General features: G+C 40.4%; 1 protein-coding gene across 1 annotated transcript in view; it reads left to right on the top strand.

Moving 5' to 3' along the window:
• Positions 1–26,068, top strand: part of adam8a (ADAM metallopeptidase domain 8a) — a 47,497-nt gene that overhangs the window by 17,522 nt on the left and 3,907 nt on the right. Inside the window, exons 10-24 of the mRNA XM_068020632.1 lie at positions 670–751; positions 3,433–3,587; positions 4,250–4,427; positions 7,357–7,446; positions 8,173–8,368; positions 9,801–9,903; positions 11,744–11,924; positions 12,614–12,691; positions 13,847–13,931; positions 14,721–14,844; positions 18,098–18,275; positions 20,794–20,853; positions 21,721–21,792; positions 25,151–25,204; positions 25,953–26,030. Coding sequence (XP_067876733.1) covers positions 670–751; positions 3,433–3,587; positions 4,250–4,427; positions 7,357–7,446; positions 8,173–8,368; positions 9,801–9,903; positions 11,744–11,924; positions 12,614–12,691; positions 13,847–13,931; positions 14,721–14,844; positions 18,098–18,275; positions 20,794–20,853; positions 21,721–21,792; positions 25,151–25,204; positions 25,953–26,030 — 1,714 coding nt within the window. The remainder of the gene's footprint in view (positions 1–669; positions 752–3,432; positions 3,588–4,249; positions 4,428–7,356; positions 7,447–8,172; positions 8,369–9,800; positions 9,904–11,743; positions 11,925–12,613; positions 12,692–13,846; positions 13,932–14,720; positions 14,845–18,097; positions 18,276–20,793; positions 20,854–21,720; positions 21,793–25,150; positions 25,205–25,952; positions 26,031–26,068) is intronic.

Raw genomic sequence — 26,068 nt, 5'->3', positions numbered from 1 at the left:
ATGGTCCACCTCCTGATCCTTCAAAGCCTATCTATCATCCTGAAGCTAATGGAATACCAGCACTTGCTTGGATGGGTGCAGCCACCACGGCTTTCAGGAATCTTGGCACCATCAAGGACATGGCAGTTCATTTGATTGGCACCCCTATCATCTGGCGCCATTTGCACTCCCTCCATCATGTTTGATCTACAGGATGCAGTGCAGTAACTCAAGTTAACTTCAACAGCATCATCTTCCCTGTTGAGAAGGGCAAAATATTAATGTCATAGGAACATTATCACCTAGTTCCTCTCAATCACACGCAGCATCCTGACTTGGACAATTATCGCCATCCCTTCATCATTGTTAGTTAATATACTGGAATTCCTTTACTAATGCCTTTGTGGGAGCAATGTCACCACAAGCACTACAACAGTCGAAGGAGAAAGGGCAATTAAGGATGGGTAATGAATGCTGCCTTGCCAATTTTGCTCACATTCCGAGAACCGATTATAAAATAGTTGTGGCCTAAAATTACATATTGATGAGTATAAACAACCTCAGGTTTTCAATCCATGTGACCAATGAAGAGTTTCTGTGGCTTTAGTTACTGTACTGTTAAGCTAGCAATTTGTAATATTATTTGCAAAAGAAATCTTATTACTAATATTAAATATCAATTTTTTTCAGTGGAATAAGCTTTGAAGGAACAACTGTTGGATTGGCGACAAAATCTGCCATGTGCTCCTATCAATCTGGTGGTGTGAATGAGGTAAGTTATACATGTTGCTACCTCCATGGCACCTAGTACAGTTTGAAAGAATGAAAGTTCCTCTTTTCCAAAATCCTAATTTAAGAGCATAATTTATGGAATTAGAAAACCCCTTCTAACTTTTAATAAAAATATTTATAAAAACATATAGCCTACTGCTTTCAACAAATATGTAGAAGAGTAGTGTCATTACTAGTGCTGGCATCCAATTCAAATTGGCCAAGATAGAAGATTTGGACAAGTTGAGTGAGTGGGCAAATGCGTGGCAGATGCAGTATAATGTGGATAAATGTGAGGTTATTCACTTTGGTAGCAAAAACAGGAAGGCAGATTATTATCTGAACGACTATAAATTGAGAGAGGGGAATATGCAACGAGACCTGGGTGTTCTCGTACATCAGTCGCTGAAGGTAAGCATGCAGGTCCAACAGGTGGCAAAAAAGGCAAATGGTATGTTGGCCTTCATAGCGAGAGGATTTGAGTACGGAAGCAGGGACGTCTTGCTGCAATTATACAGGGCCTTGGTGAGGCCACACCTGGAATATTGTGTGCAGTTTTGGTCTCCTTATCTGAGGAAGGATGTTCTTGCTATAGAGGGAGTGCAGCAAAGGTTTACCAGACTGATTCCTGGGATGGCAGGACTGATGTATGAGGAGAGATTGAGTCAGTTAGGATTATATTCACTGGAGTTCAGAAGAGTGGGGGGGATCTCCTAGAAACCTATAAAATTCTAACAGGACTTGACAGGGTAGATGCAGGAAGGATGTTCCCGATGGTGGGGGAGTCCAGAACCAGGGGTCATAGTCTAAGGATATGGGGTAAACCTGTCAGGACTGAGATGAGGAGAAATTTCTTCACACAGAGAGTGGTGAGCCTGTGGAATTCACTACCACAGAAAGCAGTTGAGGCCAAAACATTGTATGTTTTCAAGAAGGAGTTAGATTTTGCTCTTGGGTCTGAAGGGGTCAAAGGGCATGGGGCGAAAGCGGGAACGGGTTACTGAGTTGGATGATCAGCCATGATCATCATGAATGGCGGAGCAGGCTCGAAGGGCCAAATTGCGTACTCCTGCTCCTATTTTCTATGTTTCTATAGCAGTTCCTCCACTCTTTGTTAAATTAAACTCCTCACGTCTTCATTCGTTCTCTATCTAGTAGCCCAGTTTAAAAAAAAAACTCACTTAAGTGGGATTAAGTTGCAGTCAACCCGAGCTGTTGAATGAATAATTTTTTTTTTTGATGGGGTGGGAAAAGGTCACATATTCAGCTGGTGGGATGTTGTATAAACCAGTCTTGTGTGGGAGTCAAAAACTGGGGGTTATAAATATAAGATAGTCACTAATAAATTCAAAACGAAATTCAGGAATATATGAGGTATGATCAGTCAGCTCGCTGATGACATGAAAATTGTGGTGTCATAAATAATGAGGAGGAAAGCCTTAGATTACAGGATGATATAGATGGGCTGGTAAAATGGGCGGAGCAGTGGCAAATGGAATTTAATCCTGAGAAGTGTGAGGTGATGCATTTTGGGAGGACTTACAAGGCAAGGGAATATACAATGGATGGTAGGACTCTAGGAAGTACAGAGGGTCAGAGGGACCTTGGTGTTCTTGTCCATAGATCACTGAAGGCAGCAGCACAGGTAGATAAGGTGGTGAGGAAGGCATATGGGATACTTGCCTTTATCAGCCAAGGCATAGAATATAAGAGCAGGGAGGTTATGATGGAGCTGTGTAAAACACTAGTTAGGCCACAGCTGGAGTACTGTGTGCAGTTCGGTCGCCACACTATAGGAAGGATGTGATTGCACTGGAGAGGGTGCAGAGGAGATTCACCAGGATGTTGCCTGGGCTGGAGTATTTCAGCTATGAAGAGAGACTGGATAGGCTAGGGTTGTTTTCCTTAGAGCAGAGAAGGCTGAGGGGGGACCTGATTGAGGTATACAAAATTGAGGGGCATAGATAGGAAGAAACGTTTTCCCTTATCGGAGGTGTCAATAACCAGGGGGCATAGATTTAAGGTAAGGGGCAGGAGGTTTAGAGGGGATTTGAGGAAGAATCTTTTCACCCAAAGGGTTGGAATCTGGAACACACTGCCTGAAGGGGTGGTAGAGGCATTTAAGAAGTATTTAGATGAGCACTTGAAATGCCATAGCATACAAGGATATGGGCCAAGTGCTGGAAAATGGGATTAGAATAGATAGGTGCTTGATGGCTGGCACAGACATGATGGGCCAAAGGGCCTGTTTCTGTGCTGTATGACTCTAGGAGAAACCTCTTTACCCAGAGAGTAGTGAGAATGTAGAACTTGCTACCACATGGAATGGCTGAGCCAAATAGCATAGATGCATTTAAGGGGAAGCTAGATAACTACATGAGGTAGAAAGGAATAGAAGGTTATGCTGGCAGGGTTAGATGAAGTGCAGTGGGAGAAGGCTCATGTGGAGCATAAATACTGGCATAGAACTTTTGGGCCAAATGGCCTGTTTCTATCCTATTAATTCTTTGGGTGTTAAACAGTTTCAGCCATGATTGCATTTTTAGTATGTATTATGCATTATAGTAATGGATTTTGGTAACACAAGTTATTCAGGGATATAATACTTGTGTCTTAACCAAATCTCATTAATTTGGCCCATGATTGTGATGGTAATAATTTAATAATTGTAATTATATTCAGGACCACAATAGGAACCCAATAGGATTGGCATCAACGATTGCACATGAAATGGGTCACAATTTGGGCATGTCTCACGATGAGGATCACAGTACATATTGTAGCTGCGAAGCATCAAGGAACAACAATGGTGGCTGTATTATGGCAGAGAAAACAGGGTAAGAATAAAACCATTTGTAACAAGTTAAAACAAGGGAACCAGTTGCCTAGCTGTCTGTGTAATGATATGCCACTAAATATTTGGAGCAAACAAAAGTTTGATTTCAAGTTTTTAAAGTGAGAAAGTAAAAAGGTTTGGACAGTTTTGTCCCTTAAATAGCATGATCTTTAAATAGTTGTTCCACCAATGTAATCAACCAGAGCACTGGAATGAGGGTGTTCTATCGTAAAGAATGACATTTAACTGCTTTTCAAATTCTAGCTTGACCGAAGTTGATATTTTATTGGCTAAATTTAAATTGTTTTTATTTTGAGGGGGAAGTTAATAAGAGAGCCCCAATTACATTGTCATTATACTAAATTAATTAACAGCAATAACACACTTTGGAGAAAAGCTGTGTCATAATTTAAGTGAGCACAATATTACTGTTGACTTTTTTTTTTCTTTTTGTTAAATTGCACCTTGGTGATACTGAAGTATTATAAATCCCATCTCTGTTTTCACATTGCTACACTCAAATTTAAATGCTCTGATTTTGCAACAATCCAAGTTTCATTTTAATTCTATTTTTGCAAGTAAAAAAGGGGTAATTTTAAATGTAATGTGAATCTAGCCCCAAAATCTTTCTTACTGGCTGCTCTCATCTTTATTTGTTTTCAGGCTTGTGTTTCCTAAAAGCTTCAGCAGCTGCAGTCATCAAGAGGTGCAGAAGTTCTTGGCATCAGCGATGACGGACTGCCTTTTGAACAGCCCCAGAGCAGATGAACTGTATGGAAATCCAGCATGTGGGAATCAATTTCTTGAGCGTGGAGAGGAATGCGATTGTGGCACTGTTGAGGTAATATGGAATTTTTTTGTTCACCTGGAAGCTTACTTGTTATAGCAAAGCAGTGTGAAAGCATCCACTCTGTTTTAATAGATGGTAAGTTAACTTTTCTATGAACAAAACTTTAACAACAACCTAAAGGTCACAACAGCCCACTGTTACCAATCGATGCTATGCATTAAAACGTGTTGGGACAGAGGTTTATACACACACTGCCTCCCAGGCAAGCTCCTAATCTCGGCTGTGAGAGCACTTTCGCAAAGGGAATTGAAATCAGATAGTGAATCCAACCAAGTCACCATTTCACTGCCAGTTTCAGAGCTGGAGACTGGGAGCAGGATACTAAACTCTGTTCTCAACTAGATGGTATAGTACTTCATTATAATAAGACACGGCATTAAGTGTAGCAGATTGTATTATGCCCATGTGTGAGAGGTGGTGGTGGTGGTGGAACAGGCTGTTTGAAAACAGACTATAGTACACTTAAGGACAGATGAGATCATGTCAAATAAACATGAGCCAAGAGGTTTCAAATTCACCCTGACCACCAAACAAGAAAATGTGAAGTTGCTGTTCCGTTTAATTGGGGAAGAGTTTGTCATGTTGCTGATTAATCTCAGCTAAACTGCACAGCTCCCAGGAGCCATGTTTAACAGGAATTTAAATACCAGCCCAGCATCAGAGATCTGTAGCTACAAACTATTTCCCACGAGTTCTTTCCTATTACTTAGCAGAGTGGAAGAATTAATAGGAAATTCTTGCTTAAAAATTGTAATGGACTATTTGTTGGTGTCAGATTCATTTTCAGTTTGAAATTTATGATCTAGCTATGTGTGGACAATTCAAATGCAAAACATACAACTCTTTAGTGAACCCGCTGTTATCCTGAAGCTAATTTTCTCTTGCCCCCTACCCCCTTCCCCTGCCTATTAAGCCTTTAACATCATTGTTTTTGACTGAGCATCCCATTGCCTTATACAAACATTACTACAGATTAAGAAATTAATAGGAGACTGAAAGAATAAAGGGCTAATTCTCAGAATACATGCTCCTGGTAAGAAGACTGCTACCACAGAAACATCACTTGGGAAATCACAGGCTGCTTCTCTCCATTTTCTATGCACAAACATTAAGGAACAGAGAAACATGCACTATGCACCAGCGAGCTTTTGGTGGGTGAGTCTCTAACTGAGAGTGTCCAAGCAGAGGATCGGCCCTTACAAACCATATCATTGTGTGATATATTTCTGTGACCATGTTTGCCTTACTGTTTCTATTAAAATAGACTGAATAACTCTAAGCGTTAAGAGGATGAAACCAGTCTACGCCAGCAGCAAGTATAGGTTGGTAGTGCATCGGCAGCCTGTTATACACTGCGACAGTTTTTATTTTCCATTGACTTGGAAAATATCGTTAAAGTTTTTAGTTTCAAACCAAGTAAAAGGGGCAGTCAGACTAGGAAACCTGGGGATGAATTGTTGTTCTGGAGTCAGGACCCTGACATTGGGTGAATTTCCAGGTCCTGACCCCACATCGCATTGGCACCTGATGCCTGACGTGATTTTTGATGACCTGGCTAATTAATGGCCAGGGTGCACGCTTGCCATCCAGTGTTGACGGATCAGCAACTCCACTGTCAAGATGGAGGCACCCTCCGAAGATATTGAAAGAAGTTTCACATTAAAAAGGCCACAGCTGCCAGGCCTTTAGTGTGGAGGGGCAACCCTCCTGATGGCTATGGTGGGTTGGGGGGGTGTCTTTAGTGGGATGGAGTGCTGGCACCCACCCCAACCCCCTCCCCCAGTCTGTTGCCTAGTCTCCAAAAACAGTTTGTCCGATCGTTCTGTGAAACTCAGTGGAAAGAAGATCGGGAGTGGTGAAAAGTTGTCTGTCGATTCACCGCGAGCCCGTTTCCTGCTGCTGGCTTGGATCAATTTCACCCCTGAAGCATTCATTGGCTAAAATTGTAAACACTAATTTCTAGACCTTAATTATCCAATAAACTACAAAAATGATGCACCAAATATAAAACTCTCATAAGGCTAACAGACATTCATATCATTGCCTGACTGTAAAAGTGTTACAATTGCCAATCATTTTTTAACCTTTTGAACACCCTGATTTAAAGGGAGCAATAAGGATGAAGTAAAAGTGCTGAACTCTAGCTAATTGCTAACAAGTTAACACATTTTGAAGCCACTGATCATATTAATGATCCAAACCAGCCTTCCATTCATCTGTTTCTGAGGAGCAGGAATGTTAGATTGATGTAGAACAAGGGACTCCCCTCACTTTGTGTTTGCTCCATGGCAATGCCAACACTAGGATTCCTGCTCTTACGATCCATTTGGAAATAGGTGAAGGCTTTTTTTTTTCATTTTTGCTTCACTTGTCATTCTCCATTGATTTCTGATTTGAAGTGCACATAGATGCAATAATTTTTTTTAATTCTTTCGCGGGATGTGGGCATCACTAGCAAGGCCTGCATTTGTTGTCCATCCCTAATTGCCATTGACAACGGTGTGTCTTGTTAGACCATTTCAGAAGGCAGTTATGAGTCAACTACATTGCTGTGCGTCTGGAGTCACATGTAGGCCAGACCAGGTAAGGACAGCAGATTTCCTTCCCAAAAGGACATCCGTGAACCAGATGGGTTTTTATGACAATTGACAGTTTCATAGCACCATTACTGAGACTAGCTTTCAATTCCAGATTTTTTTTGTTGATTAAATTTAAATTCCACCGGCTGTCAAGGTGGGATTTGAACCAGTGTCCCCAGGGCATTAGCTTGGGCCTCTCAATTACTAGTTCAGTGACATTACCACTAGGCTACTGTTTCCCTGGTGTAAATTGTTTGAAAGTACTGTAATAATGTGAAGGTTTGTTAGAATGATTGATTTCTGTGAAAGGTGTGTAATACTGATTGGTGTTGCCCTTGCAGGAATGCACCAATCCATGTTGTAATGCTACAACTTGCAGATTCAAGGAGGGAGTGGAGTGTGCTGATGGAGCGTGCTGCCAGAACTGCAAGGTACAAATACAAGTGATCTGTAATAATCTTTGTTTACAGAAATAATATTGATCCATACATTTGAGGCTGCAATCTAGACTGACACTTGGTGTAACACTGAGGAAGTTGAAGGTGCGCTGTTTCTGGTGAGACGTTAACCAGAGGCCCCTTCTGCCTGTTCTGATGGATATTAAAAATCACATGGCACAATTAGAAAAAGATTAGGGAGTTCTTCCAGTGTTCTTCCATTGATTCTTCAACTAATATCGCTAAGAGTTTCCACTTTCCGTGCAATCGGTGATCCAGGTGCAAATTGCACTAGTTTTAACAAGATTTTTTTGTTTGTTTTCACTCACTCATTTGCATATTGACAAATGTAAACTCTTTCATCAACAAAATCAGGCAGCATTTTATAGCACACTTTGTTTAAAAATTTGCTTTAAAATTATTCCTTGTATTTAAAAGTGATAACCTGGTACAGTTCTATTAATATAGCTGAAGCTAGATATCAGCGAAAGTCTGCCTTTGGAACAGACAATTATTTTTAGTTGGCCATCTATTGGTCCACGTTTATGTCTGAATCATTTGCAAGTCAGAAACTTCTACACATCAGGGTTTTGCAATCTGTATCTCCGGCGAGGTGACTGCACCTCAACATTGCTTTTTATCATGCTTCAACTTTAATTATTTTAGTCCGTCATTTTTGAGTTGACACTTAAGGTGGTCTATTTGCTTGTTTTAATTCAGGTCAAACCAGCAGGACAAATATGTAGGGCCACACAGCACGATTGTGATCTGCCTGACTACTGCAATGGCGTGAGTGCTCAGTGTCCAGAAGATGCCTTCAAAATGAATGGTGTTCCCTGCAGCAATGGGGAAGGCTACTGCTATAATGGACGGTGTCCTACCCATCGACAGCACTGTGTTACTCTATGGGGAACAGGTACTTTATGCAAAGAATTCACATGCTTAATCTAAAATCACCAAAATGTTACCAGTCTCATTATGCCTAATAGCTTCCACGCCAATTGAGACTGACAGTGCTCCAATCTCTACATTCTATTATCATTTTCACATTTTGGTCTTGATTGTCATTTTAATATTTTACATTTCTAAAGAGCAACAGCTGCACATTAAATAGTTTTTCAGACAGCTTCAGCTCTGGATCTCAACAGCTGAGCCACCATGTTGACTGTCGTGGTAAACTGGAGATGCAGCACGTGATGTACCTGCTTGAGTGTCATTTTTTAAAATCTAATTTCATTTTTTAATCATAAATTCAAAAAAGGAAACATTTATTTTTAGAAACATTTTTAACTTTTTAATATAGTTTGAATATTTTATCTTCTGTTAAAACAGATACAAATAAATTTGACGTGTGAGAAACCATTGACAATGAGGTCACAATCCAGTTGTGCTATTTCACCTAACTGTGTTTAAATGTAATAATGTAATTCACAATTCACTTTAGCATGCCAATCTGCCTCTTTTTTTTAAGAACAAGTTAAGGATGAAAATCCCTTCATTTATTATTTGGAAGTTGGATTTCCCATTGCTTATAAACATCAGCAAGGAATTCTGTTCCTACAGCCATTGTTTCACCATCCTGCCCCTCATTATTTAGTATATCTGTGTTCCACTTTCTAATATCAAGCATTTGAAATTTACAGTGAGTTAGATTGCCAGTGCTATAAGATCGAATAATCTTGTTGCTAATTTTAAATGGTTGGTAGTGGCAGATAATATACATTCTGAAAACTGCAAAGACCAATTCGAAAAGGACGAGCTAAATACTTACTATGCTTAAAGAAAAAAAATTGAAGGACCTTGATATTTGCTAAAATAGTACTCAAAGTGAGTAATGGAAAAGATAGAATGGATGAGAAGAAGTGCTAACACAAAAACTCTGCAGAGATGTGGGACATCCTCAGGTCTGCTTCTGCTCCATCACAGTAACTTCACTGGAACTGTAGAGGAACCCCCACACTTTCCCTGCAAATTTACAGCAGTGGAACGGGAAGAGCTCTAAGGAAATTCCCAGCTATAGCGTGAGATTAGCCTGAAACCAGATTAACATGGCATTGGCATAAAATGGTGGGAAGCAGATGCATTCCAATGAGGTCCCTCTTGGCCAGTGTCAGCAGAATACATCCACTTCACTACGGCACAAATTGAGGACTTGCACAACCTGACAGTGATGCTGTCAAAATGGAAATATTTTCAAACCAAGTAGATATAATGTTTACTTTGTGCCCATCATTCATAATACTCTCATGAAGTTACTTTCTGCTTTGAAAAATCTCCAATATCATATTTTTCCTGTGGATGCATTACTTAGACTTAGAGTAAGAGAAATATTTTCTGATATTGTACAGGTGCAATGGTGGCGCACGATGACTGCTTTCAGCAGAATATGAGAGGAGATAAATATGTTCATTGCAAAACAGCTACAGATCGTTATGAAGCCTGCCGGAAAAAGCAAGTATAAACAACTTTTTTTTTTCCAATTGGTGGCCGTGTCTTTAGCTGCCTAGGCCCTAAGCTCTGGAATTCCCTCCCTAAACCAACCTCCTCCCTTCCTTTTAAATTATTCCTTAAAATCTACCTCTTTGATCAAGCTTTTGGTCACCTGTTCTAAGCTCTTTATGTGGCTTGGTGTCAAATTTTGTCTGATAACACTGCTGTGAAGTGCCTTTGAGCATTTTACTACATTATAGGCACCATATAAATGCATGTGATGCTGAGGGAACCCAAACTGAACTGATAGTGAGTAGGTGTCACTTGATAGCATTATTGATGATGACTTCCAGCAATTGATTGATAATTGAGATGATAGTACGGTAACTGGTTAGGTTACATTCATTGTGGTTTTTGTGGTTAGGACATACATGAGCAATCTTCCAATTAGGTACATAGGGGGATGGTAGCTTAGTGGTAATGCTGCTGAACTAGTAATCCAGAGGCCTGGAGACACGAGTTCAAATCCCACCATGGCAGCTGGAGGAATTTAAATTCAATTGATACATTTGGAATAAAATGTTAATCTCAATAATAATGAAACTACCTGATTGTTGTAAAAACCCATCTAGTTCACTAATGTCCTACAAGGGAGGAAATCTACCTGCCTGGCCTACATGACTCCAAATCCAAAACCAATTTGGCTGACTCTTATCTGTCCTCTGAAATGGTGCAGCAAGCTACTCCGTAGTAATCAAATTACTACAGAAAGCATTTTGGGTGTACCTACACCACATGGACTGCAGCAGTTCAAGGCAACTCACTACTACCTTCTCAAGGGCAATTAGGAATGGGCAACAAATGTTGGCCTTATCAGCAATGCTCGCACCCCAAAAATGATTTAAAACAAAGATTTCAGTATCATACCTGTACTGAACAGCTAAACTAGGACAGAAGCTAGCTCTCGTGCACAGTTCTTCAGCATTACATATGGGTCAGTGCGTACAACCATTGCTACATCTAATGCACTCGGCTGCTGCTTAATAGCACATGGAATCAACTGAATTGGCTGGACACTGACAGCTATGATAGGATCGTAAGAAGAGGCCAAGTATTTTTTGGATGCAGACACTTGCAAAAACTTTAGCCTTGTCTCTTGCATTCACCTGCTGGGCTGTGATTGAAGATGCTGAAATTATTTTTTTTCCCTAAGTGAAGAATAAGTGTACTTGCTGGCTGCAGGATTCCATTGTGAGCCACTGGGAATCAAGATGGCTTTGCATCACCTGATTCCCCAGATGGCTCTAAAACTGTGCCAGATACATCTGCTGCTCTGGTGGCTAAATGATCCTTCCAAATTTCTGACACATCTGTTATTTGTGCAGGAAGGCTACATGACCCAAATGTGACATTGCACTGATCGGCAACAGCTCGTCCATGTTTTCTCCAGCCTTGCCCCTGGTGCTCAGCACTCTTGTAGTATAACTGCTGATCTGCATGGAAACAGAACTGAAGGCAGCTATGCGGTCTATAAGGCTCTGTCTTGAGAGAGTCTTTTCTGTATTGGAACCCAAGGCTTCTAGGACCACAGGTCTAAGGATTCATGAGTTATTGCAGCTGGATTTAGAACCTGTGCCTCTGGGGATATCACTGTAGATGTGTTCAGGAGGTTTTGGGTTCCAAAGAAAAATTATGGGGAAGTAATGATGTTATAGGGAAGTAAAAATTATGGGAAAGTAGTGAAACTATTCACTAGAAACCACTTGAGTTCTAGGTATTGATCACTTGGGTAATTGCAGCTAGAGCTAAAAAAAACACATCCTTTTCAATGAAATTCTCCATGACTGGTTTATTCTTGCAGGGATGTAAAATGTGGTAAAATGCACTGCGTCGGAGGAAACAAGTTTCCAATCACTCAAGCAAAGTATGAACTAAAACTATTCCCGAATAAATTGTGTAAAATTGCAACATTGAGTGAAAAGAGTGAATTAACTACTGACCCTGGACTGGTGCCTTCAAGAACAAAATGTGGAGATGAGATGGTAAGAAATGATAGCAGTAACTATCATGAGCAATCTTTTGAGAGAATTTCTTGTGATAGAAATAGCATAGCGCCAGGCAGCTGGTACAAACGAGCAGATTGGGCTTGTCAGAATTGGACCTCGAGCCTCCTTTAAATCAGACTGGTGAGCTGTGGATCTTTGCATTCCAATATACCATCTCAGATGGCCTTTTAAACCAAGGCCTTGTCTGCCTATTCATGGCACTATTTGAAGAAAAGCAGGGAATTCTTCTGTTGTCTCGAACAACATTCCTCCTTCAGCCGGCACCAGTAAAAATAACGAATTGAATGAGCATTCATTCATTTTCTGTGTGACACCTGACTGTGTGCAAATTGGCTGCTGCCACATCCTGAGGATATGATAAAACTTTATATGAATGTAGGTTCTTTATTTGTGATCTCTTTTGCTTTCTCCCTATAAGTTAGCAATGTTTCAATGATGCAAGTAGAATGTGATTCTTGCTCATTTATTATTTAAGCCATTCTCTGCCTAATATTAAGGCGCACCCTATAGTACATATTTTGTAGCGGGATTGTATTTTGACAAAAATATTTTAAGTGTACTTTAGATTTTATTGGCAAGTACTTCATTTATGATTTTTGGGCATGTGACTAGTCAGATCTTGCATTGTTTTAAGTACAATATATATTTTATTTGTCTTTTTACAGGTCTGCTACAGTGGTTATTGCCAGAGTCTTCTACTTTATGGATCAAGAAACTGTTCAGGCAAATGCAATAACCATGGGGTATGGCTCATTGTTCATCAATGCAAGCTACTTATTAGTATTAACTGCCGACAAGGAGATTTAATAGAGGTGTTCAAAATTATGAAGGGTTTTTATAGAGTAAATAAGGAGAGACTGTTTTCACTGGCAGAAGGGTCAGTATTCAGAGGACATAGCTTTAAGATAATTGGCAAACTCTCAAGAGGGGAAATTAGCGGGGGTTTTTTTTTAAAACACCATGTGTCATTATGGGGTGAGAACAGATCTGTCCCAGGTAAATTGGAATCAAAGATTGGCAATCAAATCTCTAATGGAACAATGGACTTGCTTTAAAGAGAAGATAGTTCGCGTATAGTCGAGCTACATTCCCATGAAGTGGTAAGGTCGGACAAGCAAAGCCAGAGCTCTCTGGATGACAAAAGAAAGAGAGAGAGTAAGATGAAGCAGAAAAAGGGTGCATTTGACTGATGTCAGGTTGATGATGATACAAGGGACGACCAGGCTGAATATAGAAAGTTCAGAGTGGAAGTGAAAAAGGAAATCGGAGAGGCAAAAAGAGTATGAGAAAACACTGGCAGTTAGCATAAAAGGGGAACCCAAAAGTATTCTACAAGCATATAAATACTAAAAAGGTTTTAAGAGGGGTGGGGCCAATTACGGACCAAAAAGGGGATCTATACATGGAGGCAGGGGACATGGCTGAGGTACTAACTGAGTATTTTGCATCTATCTTTACCAAGGAAGAAGATGCTGCCCAAGTCATAGTGAAAGAGGAGGTAGTTAAGATACTGGATAGGCTATGGGAAAAGGACAGGGGAGTGGGACTAGCTGAGCTGCTCTTTCAAAGAGCCGGAAAAGACACAGTGGGCCAAATGGCCTCCTTTCTGTGCTGTAAACATTCTATGATTCTATGATCTGGAATTCAATTCCTGAAAGGCTGGTGGAAGAAGATCTAATAATAGCTTTCAAAAGGGAATTGAATATGTACTTCTAGGAGAAAAATTTGCAGGGCTATGGGGAAAGAGCAGGAAAGAGCATTTGAGAAACTTCACACTCTCTGACTCTCAAAACTATGTAACACATCTGTGTATTACATTGAGGGGATGGTTACTTTATGTATTTATTCCATGTCGGATGAGATTCCAAATGCTTTTAACCTTCTGAATTATTTTTAAGGTTTGTAATCACAAGAGAGAATGTCACTGTGATCCGGGTTGGGCGCCACCATATTGTGTTACACGAAATGGGAGCTTACCAGCAGGTAAGAATCCAATCAACACACAGAAATGAAGTGACTATTCACGTACACAAACCTTTTTACATATGTCCTAGAAATAGTAGCTTTCCACATTTATAAATGGATTATGCTGTAGCGTATTAGTTTTCTGCACAATTATTTTCCATCCCATTCCAATGCAAAGTGACCCGTTCTGATGAAAGGTCACAGACCTGAAACGTTAACTCTGCTTCTCTCTACACAGATGCTGCCAGACCAGCTGAGTATTTTCAGCACTTTGTTTTTATTATAGATTTCTGCACATCTGGCATCTTTGCTATTTTATGACCAGGCTAGTAGAAACGTTCTCTTTTCCACTCAGTGCCCTGTTTAGTACGAATGGCTGAGGCAGATAACTTCAAATGTTCTACAGCCCTTGGATATGAAGCTGTGACCACTCTGTTGATTGGGGCCGCAAGGTCTCCTTGAGCTGGTGGGCTGTTAAGAAAAAGTTTGCTATTCTCCCTTTTTTTCCCCCATGCTGTCTTTCCCTAATGTTCTCATGCTTTATGTGTGGATGTGCTTGCCCCCTCCTCACATTTTGATTAAGATTGGAAGCTGATTGTGAGAAATCGTGTTGTGCCACCTGATGACGTGGAGAGTTGACTATGTCCAACAAAGGTTTTTTGTTTTCTAGAAAGAATCCTAGTGATTATCAAAGTTTCTAGGAAGTTGTGCTAAAGTCTTTACTCTGCCTATTGTTTGTATAGCTCAAACGGCAGAGTTTCTGACTGTGTACTGCAGAAATGAATTAATTTACATTTTTCTTTTCAGTGGGAAATACTGCCACATTCATTATTCTTGCAGTGGTCCTTCCCTTCATCATTTTACTTATCCTAATAAGTGGTGCACTTCTGTATTATAAAAGATGCTTAATGAAGAAATATACAAACAAAATGTGAGTACGGAGTTCTCAGTCACTGTTACTAACACTATCACATAAAAAATCTTGTGATATTGCTCATGTGAATCAGAGGTTTTATTGTTACTATTGCATCTCTCTATACCTCTCTCAATTTTAAGCACAGGCGTTAGCTGGGTGTGGTTAAAACAGAGAAATATAGCCAGTAGCATATTTCCATTAACATTAGTACTTCATCAAATGCATGCATAACAAGTTAACTGAAATATTTTATAGTGATTTGGGGATCATGCAGTATTTGAATTTTGACTACTAGAAGGGGTTTGAATCATCTACATAGTAATCCTGACACAAATGTATTAATTTATTATATTGAAGCAAATGAGCTAATCTTGACACTTGCACTTTACAAAGAGAACCAAAGCCACATATAAATCACATCTTTTATTCTTTATTTTTCTCTTCTATTTTAAAAACCGATCTCTTTTGTTTCTAATTCTATGGTCAATCTGTATAGCAGAGTTGCATACATTTTTTTTTTCCTGTAAAGAGCTGTGGACATCAAATTGTTTCGTCTGGAGCAGTGTTGGCCAATTCAAATCATTGACTAGCCATAGGTAGCTACAGTAACCTTGCAGGCTTTTCCTTTCAACAAAGTTTGCAATTCCGGCGTGAATTTGTCAGACTGCACATCTTATTGCAACGTCTAGATTTTTGTCCAGCAGTTGTGAGTGCAACTTTGACTTTATCAGTGACTGTTATGAATGTTAACACCCACAACGAGACTTGTCAGACCAGCCCTTGCTGTCCACCCAAACACCATTGGATGCTGCTTGCCCTTTGCCATGATGTGCCCAATTGGAGCTGCTCATTATTGCTAGTTTTTTTTTGCTGGCTTGTAGTGATGATTCTGATTGGTCGAGCTGACCACAATCACAGCTCCCCTCTCCATGCAATGTTATTGGTCTTTCATGGTGTTCTTTTGGGCCTCCTTATCTCGAGAGACAATGGATACGCGCCTGGAGGTGGTCAGTGGTTTGTGAAGCAGCGCCTGGAGTGGCTATAAAGGCCAATTGTTAAAGTATGACATTTACACCTGTACAACCACCTTTTAAGTAGGTAACGAATAAGTAGCAACGAAAGAGGTAAAACATACACAACAATCAAGAACACTTACTCTGCTTTTTGTCTTACCAGTTTACCAATAAACATGTGAAAAGGTTGAGGTACAAATGCATACACCATGCGAATACGAGTATTGTGATCACATGCCCATTTTTGATCTTCTCATTCAAAAATACAATTAGCCACATCTCATTTCCCAACATCTTAAACAACTCTAGAACAAAGAACAGTACAGCACAGGAACAGGCCATTCGGCCCTCCAAGCCTGCGCCGATCTTGATGCCTGCCTAAACTAACACCTTCTGCACTTCCGGGGCCCATATCCCTCTATTCCCTTCCTATTCATATATTTGTCAAGATATCTCTTAAACGTCGCTATCGTATCTGCTTCCACCACCTCCCCTGGCAGCAAGTTCCAGGCACTCACCACCCTCTTTAAAAAAAACTTGCCTCGCCCATCCCCTCTAAACTTTGCCCCTCGCACCTATGTCCCCTAGTAACTGACTTGTCCACCCTGCGAAAAAGCTTCTGACTATCCACTCTGTCCATGCCGCTCATAACTTTGTAAACCTCCTATCATGTCGCCCCTCCACCTCCGTCGTTCCAGTGAAAACAATCCGAGTTTATCCAACCTCTCCTCATAGCTAATGCCCTCCAGACCAGGCAACATCCTGGTAAACCTCTTCTGTACCCTCTCCAAAGCCTCCACGTCTAGATTAGATTAGATTAGAGATACAGCACTGAAACAGGCCCTTCGGCCCACCGAGTCTGTGCCGAACATCAACCACCCATTTATACTAATCCTACACTAATCCCATATTCCTACCAAACATCCCCACCTGTCCCTATATTTCCCTACCACCTACCTATACTAGTGACAATTTATAATGGCCAATTTTACCTATCAACCTGCAAGTCTTTTGGCTTGTGGGAGGAAACCGGAGCACCCGGAGAAAACCCACGCAGACACAGGGAGAACTTGCAAACTCCACACAGGCAGTACCCGGAATCGAACCCGGGTCCCTGGAGCTGTGAGGCTGCGGTGCTAACCACTGCGCCACTGTGCCGCCCTTCTGGTAGTGTGGCGACCAGAATTGCACGCAATGTTCTAAGTGTGGCCTAACTAAGGTTCTGTACAGCTGCAACATGACTTGCCAATTTTTATACTCTATGCCCCGACCGATGAAGGCAAGCATGCCGTATGCCTTCTTGACTACCTTATCCACCTGCGTTGCCACTTTCAGTGACCTGTGGACCTGTACGCCCAGATCTCTCTGCCTGTCAATACTCCTAAGAGTTCTGCCATTTACTGTATACCTCCCACCTGCATTAGACCTTCCAAAATGCATTACCTCACATTTGTCCGGATTAAACTCCATCTGCCATTTCTCCACCCAAGTCTCCAACCGATCTATATCCTGCTGTATCCTCTGACAATCCTCATCATCTGCAACTCCACCAACCTTTGTGTCGTCCGCAACCTTACTAATCAGACCAGCTACATTTTCCTCCAAATCATTTATATATACTACAAACAGCAAAGGTCCCAGCACTGATCCCTGCGGAACACCACTAGCCACATCCCTCCATTCAGAAAAACACCCATCCACTGATACCCTCTGTCTTCTATGACCGAGCCAGTTCTGTATCCATCTTGCCAGCTCACCTCTGATCCCGTGTGACTTCACCTTTTGTACCAGTCTGCCATGCGGGACCTTGTCAAAGGCTTTATTGAAGTCCATATAGATAACATCCACTGCCCTTCCTTCATCAATCATCTTCGTCACTTCCTCAAAAAACTCAATCAACTCAATCAATCTAGTCTAGATTTTTTCCTTAGTGGCTGTATTTTCAACTCTGGCTGAAAAATACGATGGGGAGGTGTTGAATTTGCACTGATAGCATAGCACGGAATTCATCTACCACTATTATAATTAAAGTGTTTATATTATACAGATAATGCCTTTGTTAGAAAGTAGCAGCCACTGCAATTTCATACTGCATATTGCTGTTTCACTCTGAGAGTAGTAGTTGAAAAATAAAACTACCTAGGCTCTGATACTGCTCCCAAAGTAATCAGAAGGAGGTCAAAGCTAAAAATGGCGATTGACTGATGTGGGTTTAAATGTTGGGCACAAAGTTTTTCATTTCAATTTCATTGCAGGCGAACAAAATCATGTGGTTTGTCAAATCCAATGTTTGCTGAACGAAAAGATAGAACCAACTCTAAAGTAGTGTATCCTAGCAACAGAAGTCCACATGTAAAACATTCACTACTTGTTGCCTCAAACAATGATCAACGATTGCAGATTACGGTGATACCCAACCGTCCACCACCTCAGGTAAATCCACCATGATGATGTATTCTACTCTTGTTCCTGTTAGTTCCAGTATCACTCCTATTATATTCAATCATAGTCTGTTTCCAGGACACAATCACAACATGTATTAAGTATAATTGTGTTTTCTTCTACATCTCCCATAAGTTCTTCAGTGGTAAAATCCAGGTCCTTCCAAAAATTTCACCTCTAGCTTCCAACCTGTCGCACCTTTTTTGGTCATTTATTTTGCTCCTGTGAACTTTGTTCTCTTGTTCTTCAAGTTTCAAATAAGCCACTCACATCAAGAAATCAAGACATTACATTCAGCACCTCAGGCAACAACTTACATTTATATAGTACTTTTTAACGTAGTAAAGCTTCCCAAGGCGCTTCAGAGGAGCATTATCAGACAAAATTTAATACTGAGTGATATAAGGGTGATCACGGAGGTAGATTTTCGGGAGCATCCTAAAGGAGAAGAGAGAGGTGGAACGGTTTCAGGAGGGAATTCGAGTTTAGGGCCTGGACGACTTTAGGCATGGCTGCCAAAGCAGAAGTGAAAGAAATTGCAAATGCACAGGAGTCCAGAATTGGAGGAATGCTGAGCTCTTCGGAGGGTTGTCGGACTGGAGGAAGTTAAGGGAAGGGTAAGACCACTGAGAGATTTCAACACAAGGGTGAGAATTTAAAATTTGAGGCGTTGCTGGACTAGAAACCACTGTAGGTCAGTGAGCACAAGAGTCATGGTGCGAGTCAGGATATGGATAGCAGAGCTTTCGATGAGCTGAACTTTATGGAGAGTTGAAGGGGGAGGCCAGCCAGAAGATCACTGGCATTGAGACCGGAGCTAACATAAGCATGCATGAGAGTTTCAGCAGCAGATGGGCTGAGGTAGAGTCAGGCAATATTATGGAAGTAGATTTAGGTGGTCTTGGTCGTGGAGAGGATATAGATGGGAAGTTCAGATAGGATAATGAGATTACGAACAGTCTGATTCAGCCTCAGAAAGTGGCCAGAGGGGGGCGGAATTGGTGGTCATCAACTTCATTCAGTCTTCCGTTTCTCCTGTAATTGATAATTAAAATATGCAAGCTTGGCATCACCTGATTTCTCTCTTCAAACTGGATGGTATCCTTGACTTATGGGCCATAGTACTAAGCCTGTACTTTAACATTGAGAAAGATAAGATCTGTGGAAGGAACAGATATCATGGGCCAAATGAGCTGTTGTCATTCCTTGCTTTATTATGTTCTTAAAACGCAAGATACTCGCTGCATTCTAATGTTGTTTCATTCTTTGGAATGAGAGTGAGGGCAACACTCATTCAGTTACTTGGTATATTTATCTTGAGGTAGTATTGTGCCGCCACAGAGGCCAATGCTGGGTTGCCGGGCCCAGTCTTCCCGACGGCGGTGAGGCTCTGTGGCGGCACCTCCACTGCACTGCGATGGGACCATACTTTAAATATTTAAAATAGCTCTTGGCATAAATTTAAATTTAATTCCCTGCGATGTTACCTTCAGGTCGCAATCTTGAGCATGTCGTGCAGCACTCGCGTGCCTTCACATGTCCAGGAGAAGCTGGCACCAACATTTTGGGGAAGGGGTCAACTCTGCATTATTTAATGTATGTGGGGGGAAGGGGTAAACTCTACATTATTTAGTGTATAGAGGGGGAAGGAGTAAATTCTACATGATTTAGTGTATGCGGTGGGAGGAGGGGTCAACTCTGCGTTATTTTAAACTGTTTGCAGGGCTGGCAGCTTTTTAAAAATGTCGCCAGCACCCACTCCATCAGTTGACACTGTGAACGGCGTCGCCAATGCTGTCACCACCACGTGTTTGGGGGCGGGTGGCCACCGTCAATTGTGTAATTGTGGCGGCACGGTCGTCATTTTCTGCACCCGCCACTGCTCCCAGCAGCAGGACAACTAAATCCAGCCCTAGAGTTCTGATGGCAGACCTGTACCTGAGATAAATATGTTTAATGAGTCTCTATCATTTTCTGTTTATATCATAAATTCATACAACAACAAATATTATTACTAAGAAAGCATTAGAAAATTAGAGTACTAAGATAGTGTTATGCAATAACATCAATGTGATCTGAGAAAAATGTAATTGGTTTTGTAGCTGTTGTCATGCCGATGATTGTACGGCCATTTTAATTGATTACTTTAAGTTTGTTCATTGGTGTCAGTGTAGTTATTCAAGTTGCTTATAGAGAACTAGTGAACAGATCTTGGAACCTCAACATTAAGCTGCTTCTGCTCAATCTTATGAAAAATAGAAGTACAATAACTGTTCATAATGTGCAGACTTAAGGAAATTAAAGTATGTTTGGTAATCTAAAATCAGTTAATTATTTGGGGAAAAAAACTTGCAACCAAATTCTTACAGATATGTGAGGATAAGTTATTAATCCAGATAACACCTTAATGAGCAAAAGTTGAGATGATACTGAGAATGATATAAACAAAGTTTCAACCATCTGCCTGAGTTGGTTTGATTTGTCTTTGTTTTACTTTATTTCCTTGTAGCCTCCAAAACCAGCTCCTCTAAAGAGTTTTTCTACAAGCACTACAGCAAATCCTACGCAGGTATGATGATGTCACATTTAAGGTCCTACTTGTGCATTTATTCTAAATAAATACTGGCTATTTTGTGGTAAGCAATTGTTAATTTATCACTTAATGAATCTGTACTTATTGCATCATAATAACTACAATAAAAACAGAAAATGGTGGAAATACTTGGGTCAGATAGCATTTGTAGATAAAGAAACACAGTTAACATTTCAGGTCAATGACCCTCCATCAGAACTTATTTCGCATTTCCATCATCTGCAGTATTTTGCTTTTATATTTATTTTACTGTTCAGTGCAGACTTAAGAATGCCACATCTACATTCACAATCACTATGCCAAAATCCAAAGGCCCAAAACTATTTCCTAAAAATTTCATAGTATTTATTAAAATAAAACAGGTTCTTTGGGAGAATTTCAAAACTGCAGTTTAATATTTTGGATGATATAAACTACTTCTGTTTTGTTCTGGCTATTTGTTACAACCAAGACACTTCAATGAAATTACTGCCTTATTTATAGCTGATTGGGTATCCATTATTACCTATATAATGAGTTTAAGTGAACATTTGCTTCCATACCACTTTTTAGTTGATGTATCATGCATCCTGGATACAACAGTGGCTTAAGTAGTGATTGGTCACCCTGCCATGCCCGCACCCCACAACTTAAAGTGAAGGTTAAGTGTGAGTCCATTCTTGGGCAGAGCACTTTATTCACATCTGCCTGTGTATGAACTCATCAATCCAGCCATGTTGTAAAGACCCCTGATAGCCACAATCATATTTTAGTGCAAGTTTAGCTTTATTGCGATCATTTTTGGCGAACAAAATCTTTTGAACAGATTAGAACAGAAATTTAATATTTTCTTTTTGACCCTAGCACAACATTGAAAAAAGGAATGCACCACCTCCAGTCCCTTCTTCCAAACCATTTCCATCTCTACGTGTGCCGGTGAGTGTTCAGAGTCTAGTTCACATGTTTACATATAATTTTTCATTGGGTTTTAAAGAATGATTGGGGAAAAATGAGGATAACACTCAACTGTGAATATCAGGTCCCTCGAGCTTATGAAATATCTTAAATACTAGATGAATGAAGTATCACCAGATTAAGTCAACAGACACAGCCTTTTCAGAACTGGTGATGTCATTTCTTTATGTATGTTTAAATATCATGAGCCTGTGTGCCAGGAAACAGCTGCATGTTTTTTAAGCTCATATTAAAATATTGGCTAATAATTTTCTGTCAAAATAGTGTTGAGGCTAACAGCACTGGCTATCATTTCTGCACAAATGCTGCAGCAACCTCAGACAAGGGCAGATGCATGGTAAAGCGCTGAAATCCAAACGTTGCTGTCGGAGTTGTGCCACTCCACCTTTTGCTTTGCAAAAAAAAAGCATCTGACTGTCTGCCTCACCAGTGAAAGACATTGAACAGGGTGATCCTGTATTTGAGTGATAGATAAACTCATATTGAAAGTTAAGTCTTATCCATTTCAGTCTAAGTTTAATGATCTGTGTTAATTACTGCCAATCAACCTCTCTGGCACTGAAAATTAACTATTACAAGTTCCAGCACATGGGATCCAGGGTGAGCTAGAAAATTAGATACAAAATTGGCTGGGTAATAGGAGGTAGAGGGTAGTAGTGAAGGGTTGTTTTTCCCGATTGGAGGCCAGTGACCAGTGGTGTGCTGCAGGGATCGGTGCTGGGCCCTCTGTTGTTTGTGATATATATTAATGACTTGGATGTGAATGTAGGGGGCATGATTAGTAAGTTTGCAGATGACACCAGAATTGGTGGTATAGTGGACAGTGAAGAAGGTTGTCTGAGGTTACAACAGGATATAGATAAACTGGGAAAGTGGGCAAGGGATTGGCAAATGGAATTTAATGCAGACAAGTGTGAAGTGATGCATTTTGGGAAGTTAAACCAGGGCAGGACATATACAGTGAATGGCCAGGCCCTGGAGTGGTGAGCAGAGAGACCTTGGGGTGCAAGTACATAGTTCCCTGAAAGTGGCAACACAAGTAGACAGGGTGGTGAAGAAGGCATATGGCATGCTTGCCTTCATCAGCCGAGGCATTGAGTACAAGAGTTGGGACATCATGTTACAGTTGTACATAACGTTGGTTAGGCCGCATTTGGAGTACTGTGTGCAGTTCTGGTTGCCGCACTACAGGAAAGATGTGATTTAAGCTAGAGAGGGTGCAAAAAAGATTCTCAAGGATGTTGCCTGGTTTGGAGGGCTTGAGTTATAAAGAGAGATTGGATAGCCTGGGTCTGTTTTCCCTGGAGCGAAGGAGGCTGAGAGGGGACATGATAGAGGTATCTATAAAATTATGAAAGACATGGATAGGGTGGATAGCCAGAGTCTGTGTCCCACGGTAGGGGTGACTAAAGCTAGAGGGCATAGATTTAAGGTGAGAGGGAGGAGGTTTAAAGGGGATCAAAGGGGTAAATTTTTCACACAAAGAATAGTGGATATCTGGAATGAGCTACCAGAGGAGGTAGTGGAGGCAGGAACAGTAGCAACATTTAAGAGGCATCTGGACAGGTATTTGAATGAGCAAGGCATAGAGGGATATGGAATTAATGCAGGCAGGTGGGATTAGTATAGATGGGCATTATGATCGGCATGGACGCGGTAGGCCGAAGGGCCTGTTTCTATGCTGTACAACTCTATGACTCTGAGTGTCGAGTCTCATTCCTTCAGGTTCTAATTGTTGTTACTAAATTGTAAAGTGTTTAAAAATATTCCTTTTCCTTGTTTTTTTTTCTCTCAATCCAGTATTTCTTTCTCTCTCTCTTTCTTTCTGTACCTGATTTGACATTGAATTCACTCATTCTAATTTACACTTCATTCTTAGTTCTTACTCTATTAATTTCATAAGCCTTCAAATCGTTTGTTTAAGGAGATATCAAGTTGCTTGCCCTATTCATTTCTGAGATACCTGGTTTCCTTTGCTGTGACATCATCAGCTCGCATTTTTAGTCACTTGCCATCCAGAAATCTAAAAAAACCTAAATGTGCAAGGGCAGATGCCATTAAATGCCCTGCTCCAGCAAATTATGACCCATTGTGTTTGCATCATTTCCAGTAATACCTCAGTGAAATGATTTGTGCTTTAAAAAAAAATCAGTTTTGCAGTTTTCTTTGTGAAGCATTTAGTCTTGCTACTATATTTCTTAGCTAAGTGTGATGCTCAATTCACAAAATATGTTTTTGAAACGCAAAAAGATTTCCAGTGTCTGTTTTGGTGGTTCCTATCTCTCCTATTGTGAAGTGGGGTTACTATCACTTTGAGCTCCTTGCATCTCTAAGTAAACTGCAGAGGATGAACCAACTTATGGCACTGCATAATAGTTACTAAAATTTATAATGATTAACTTGTTCATGATTGAAATTTCCCGTAAGGTGAGTCCTGATTTCACAGGCCCTTGGGGGACCATGCCAAGAGATGAGGAGAGACAAATAAACCCAACACTCTTTGGTACACCTCCTTGTGTCTAGTTACACAGCACTGTGCACTGACATAGCCTTGCCTTCTCTTTTAGTTAGGGATTGGTGTCCATTATCTCAAAGGTGGTATTTTGCTTCAAACACGAGCAAAGTGCACCTAGAAAATAAATAACCAGGTTTCTAGATATACTTTTGCCAAAGACTTGCAGGTTGATAGGTCAATTGGCCATTGTAAATTGCCCTTAGTGTAGGTGGGAGAATGGTAGGGAATATGGGATTAATGTAGGAGGGGATGTGGTAGGGAATATGGAATTAATGTAGGATTAGTATAAATGGGTGGTTGATGGTTGGCACAGACTCGTTGGGCCGAAGGGCCTGTTTCAGTGCTGTATCTCTCTATAAAAAAAAAATTCTTTTAATGACTATTTGAAAACATACAAATATACTGTCAAATCTATCTAATAAAAAAAAAATTTTTTTTATGTACGTGCACATTTCTTGTAGACGACATTTGATTTTTTTATTCATTCATGGGATGTGGGCGTCAGTGGCAAGACTAGCATTTATTGCCCATCCCTAATTGCATTTGAGAAGGTAGTGGTGAGCCGCCGCCTTGTACCACTGCAGTCCGAGTGGTGTAGGCATGCCCACAGTGCTGTTTTGGTAAACACGATATCTAAGAAATTTCTGTGCAGAACATTTGTTGTGGTGCTCAGAGGGTAAAAACTGAGGTGTAGCCACATTCTGCAAAACAGATCCTTGAATGGAGATGGGAAGAGAAGCTATATTTATGCTGTTGAAGGTAAGGCATCTTCACATGTGAAATGGTTTTGATTTTTGTCTACAGGCCAGACCTCCTCCTCCCCCAACAAAGCCATTGCCAGAACTGAAGAATAAACAGGTAAGTTTATCTCTCTAGGGGTTACCACTATAAAGCTTATGTGCAATAATAATATGCTACTGCACTTCTTCCCTTTGCTTTGAGTTCTGTTCATTCACAGGATAGTACTATGAACTGGGTGTAGTAATCTGTAGTGACAACTCTCAATGTGATCATCTTAAAACAGTGAGTCAGACTGAAAACTCAGAAATCCATCAAGTGATGTTTCTCCAGGAGTAAAAAGATTTGGTCTCAAAAACAACACCCTCATTCACTATTTAATTAGAAATCAATTTTCATTTTCATCAGGTTTTGAACTGATCTCAAGCCTTTTACTCTAAATTTGAATTCATTCATGAATCACTTGAAAGGAAAACAAACCGTGTGCACATATGCATGTGTTCATATGTGCATTTCTGTATATCTGTGCACACATGCTGACATTTATGTACATGATTTTGTACATAAGTATAAAAAACTGTCTATATGCATATTCCGCAATGTATTTATACACAGTTGAATTATCTGTCAATATTCAGTCTTTAAAACATTTCATCAATCTACAGTACACACTTAAAATTCATTTCATGCTGAATCTGTAATTTAAAGTTTAAAATGCTACAGTTTCAAAATTTAACCACCAAATTGAATTTATGTTTTTTGAAAAATTGTTCAGTTAAACTATGTGTGAATTAAACAGATGTAATTTGCAGAAAAGGAGGAAATGACTGTGGTTTCTATAAGATGACAAAAATAAGCTTTTTTTCAGATAGTAAAGCCTACTTGTCAGCCTCCACTCCCTCCTGTCAATGCACACGTTCCTGCTGCATCCTCCAAACAAATGCAGGTAAGCCTCCAGTTTAAAAAAAAACCCTACCAATGCCA

This window comes from Heterodontus francisci, chromosome 42, assembly GCF_036365525.1.
Source record: "Heterodontus francisci isolate sHetFra1 chromosome 42, sHetFra1.hap1, whole genome shotgun sequence".
Taxonomy (NCBI): Eukaryota; Metazoa; Chordata; class Chondrichthyes; order Heterodontiformes; family Heterodontidae; genus Heterodontus; species Heterodontus francisci.
Note: the sequence above shows the minus strand (reverse complement) of the source record. Positions and strands in the feature narration are given on the sequence as shown.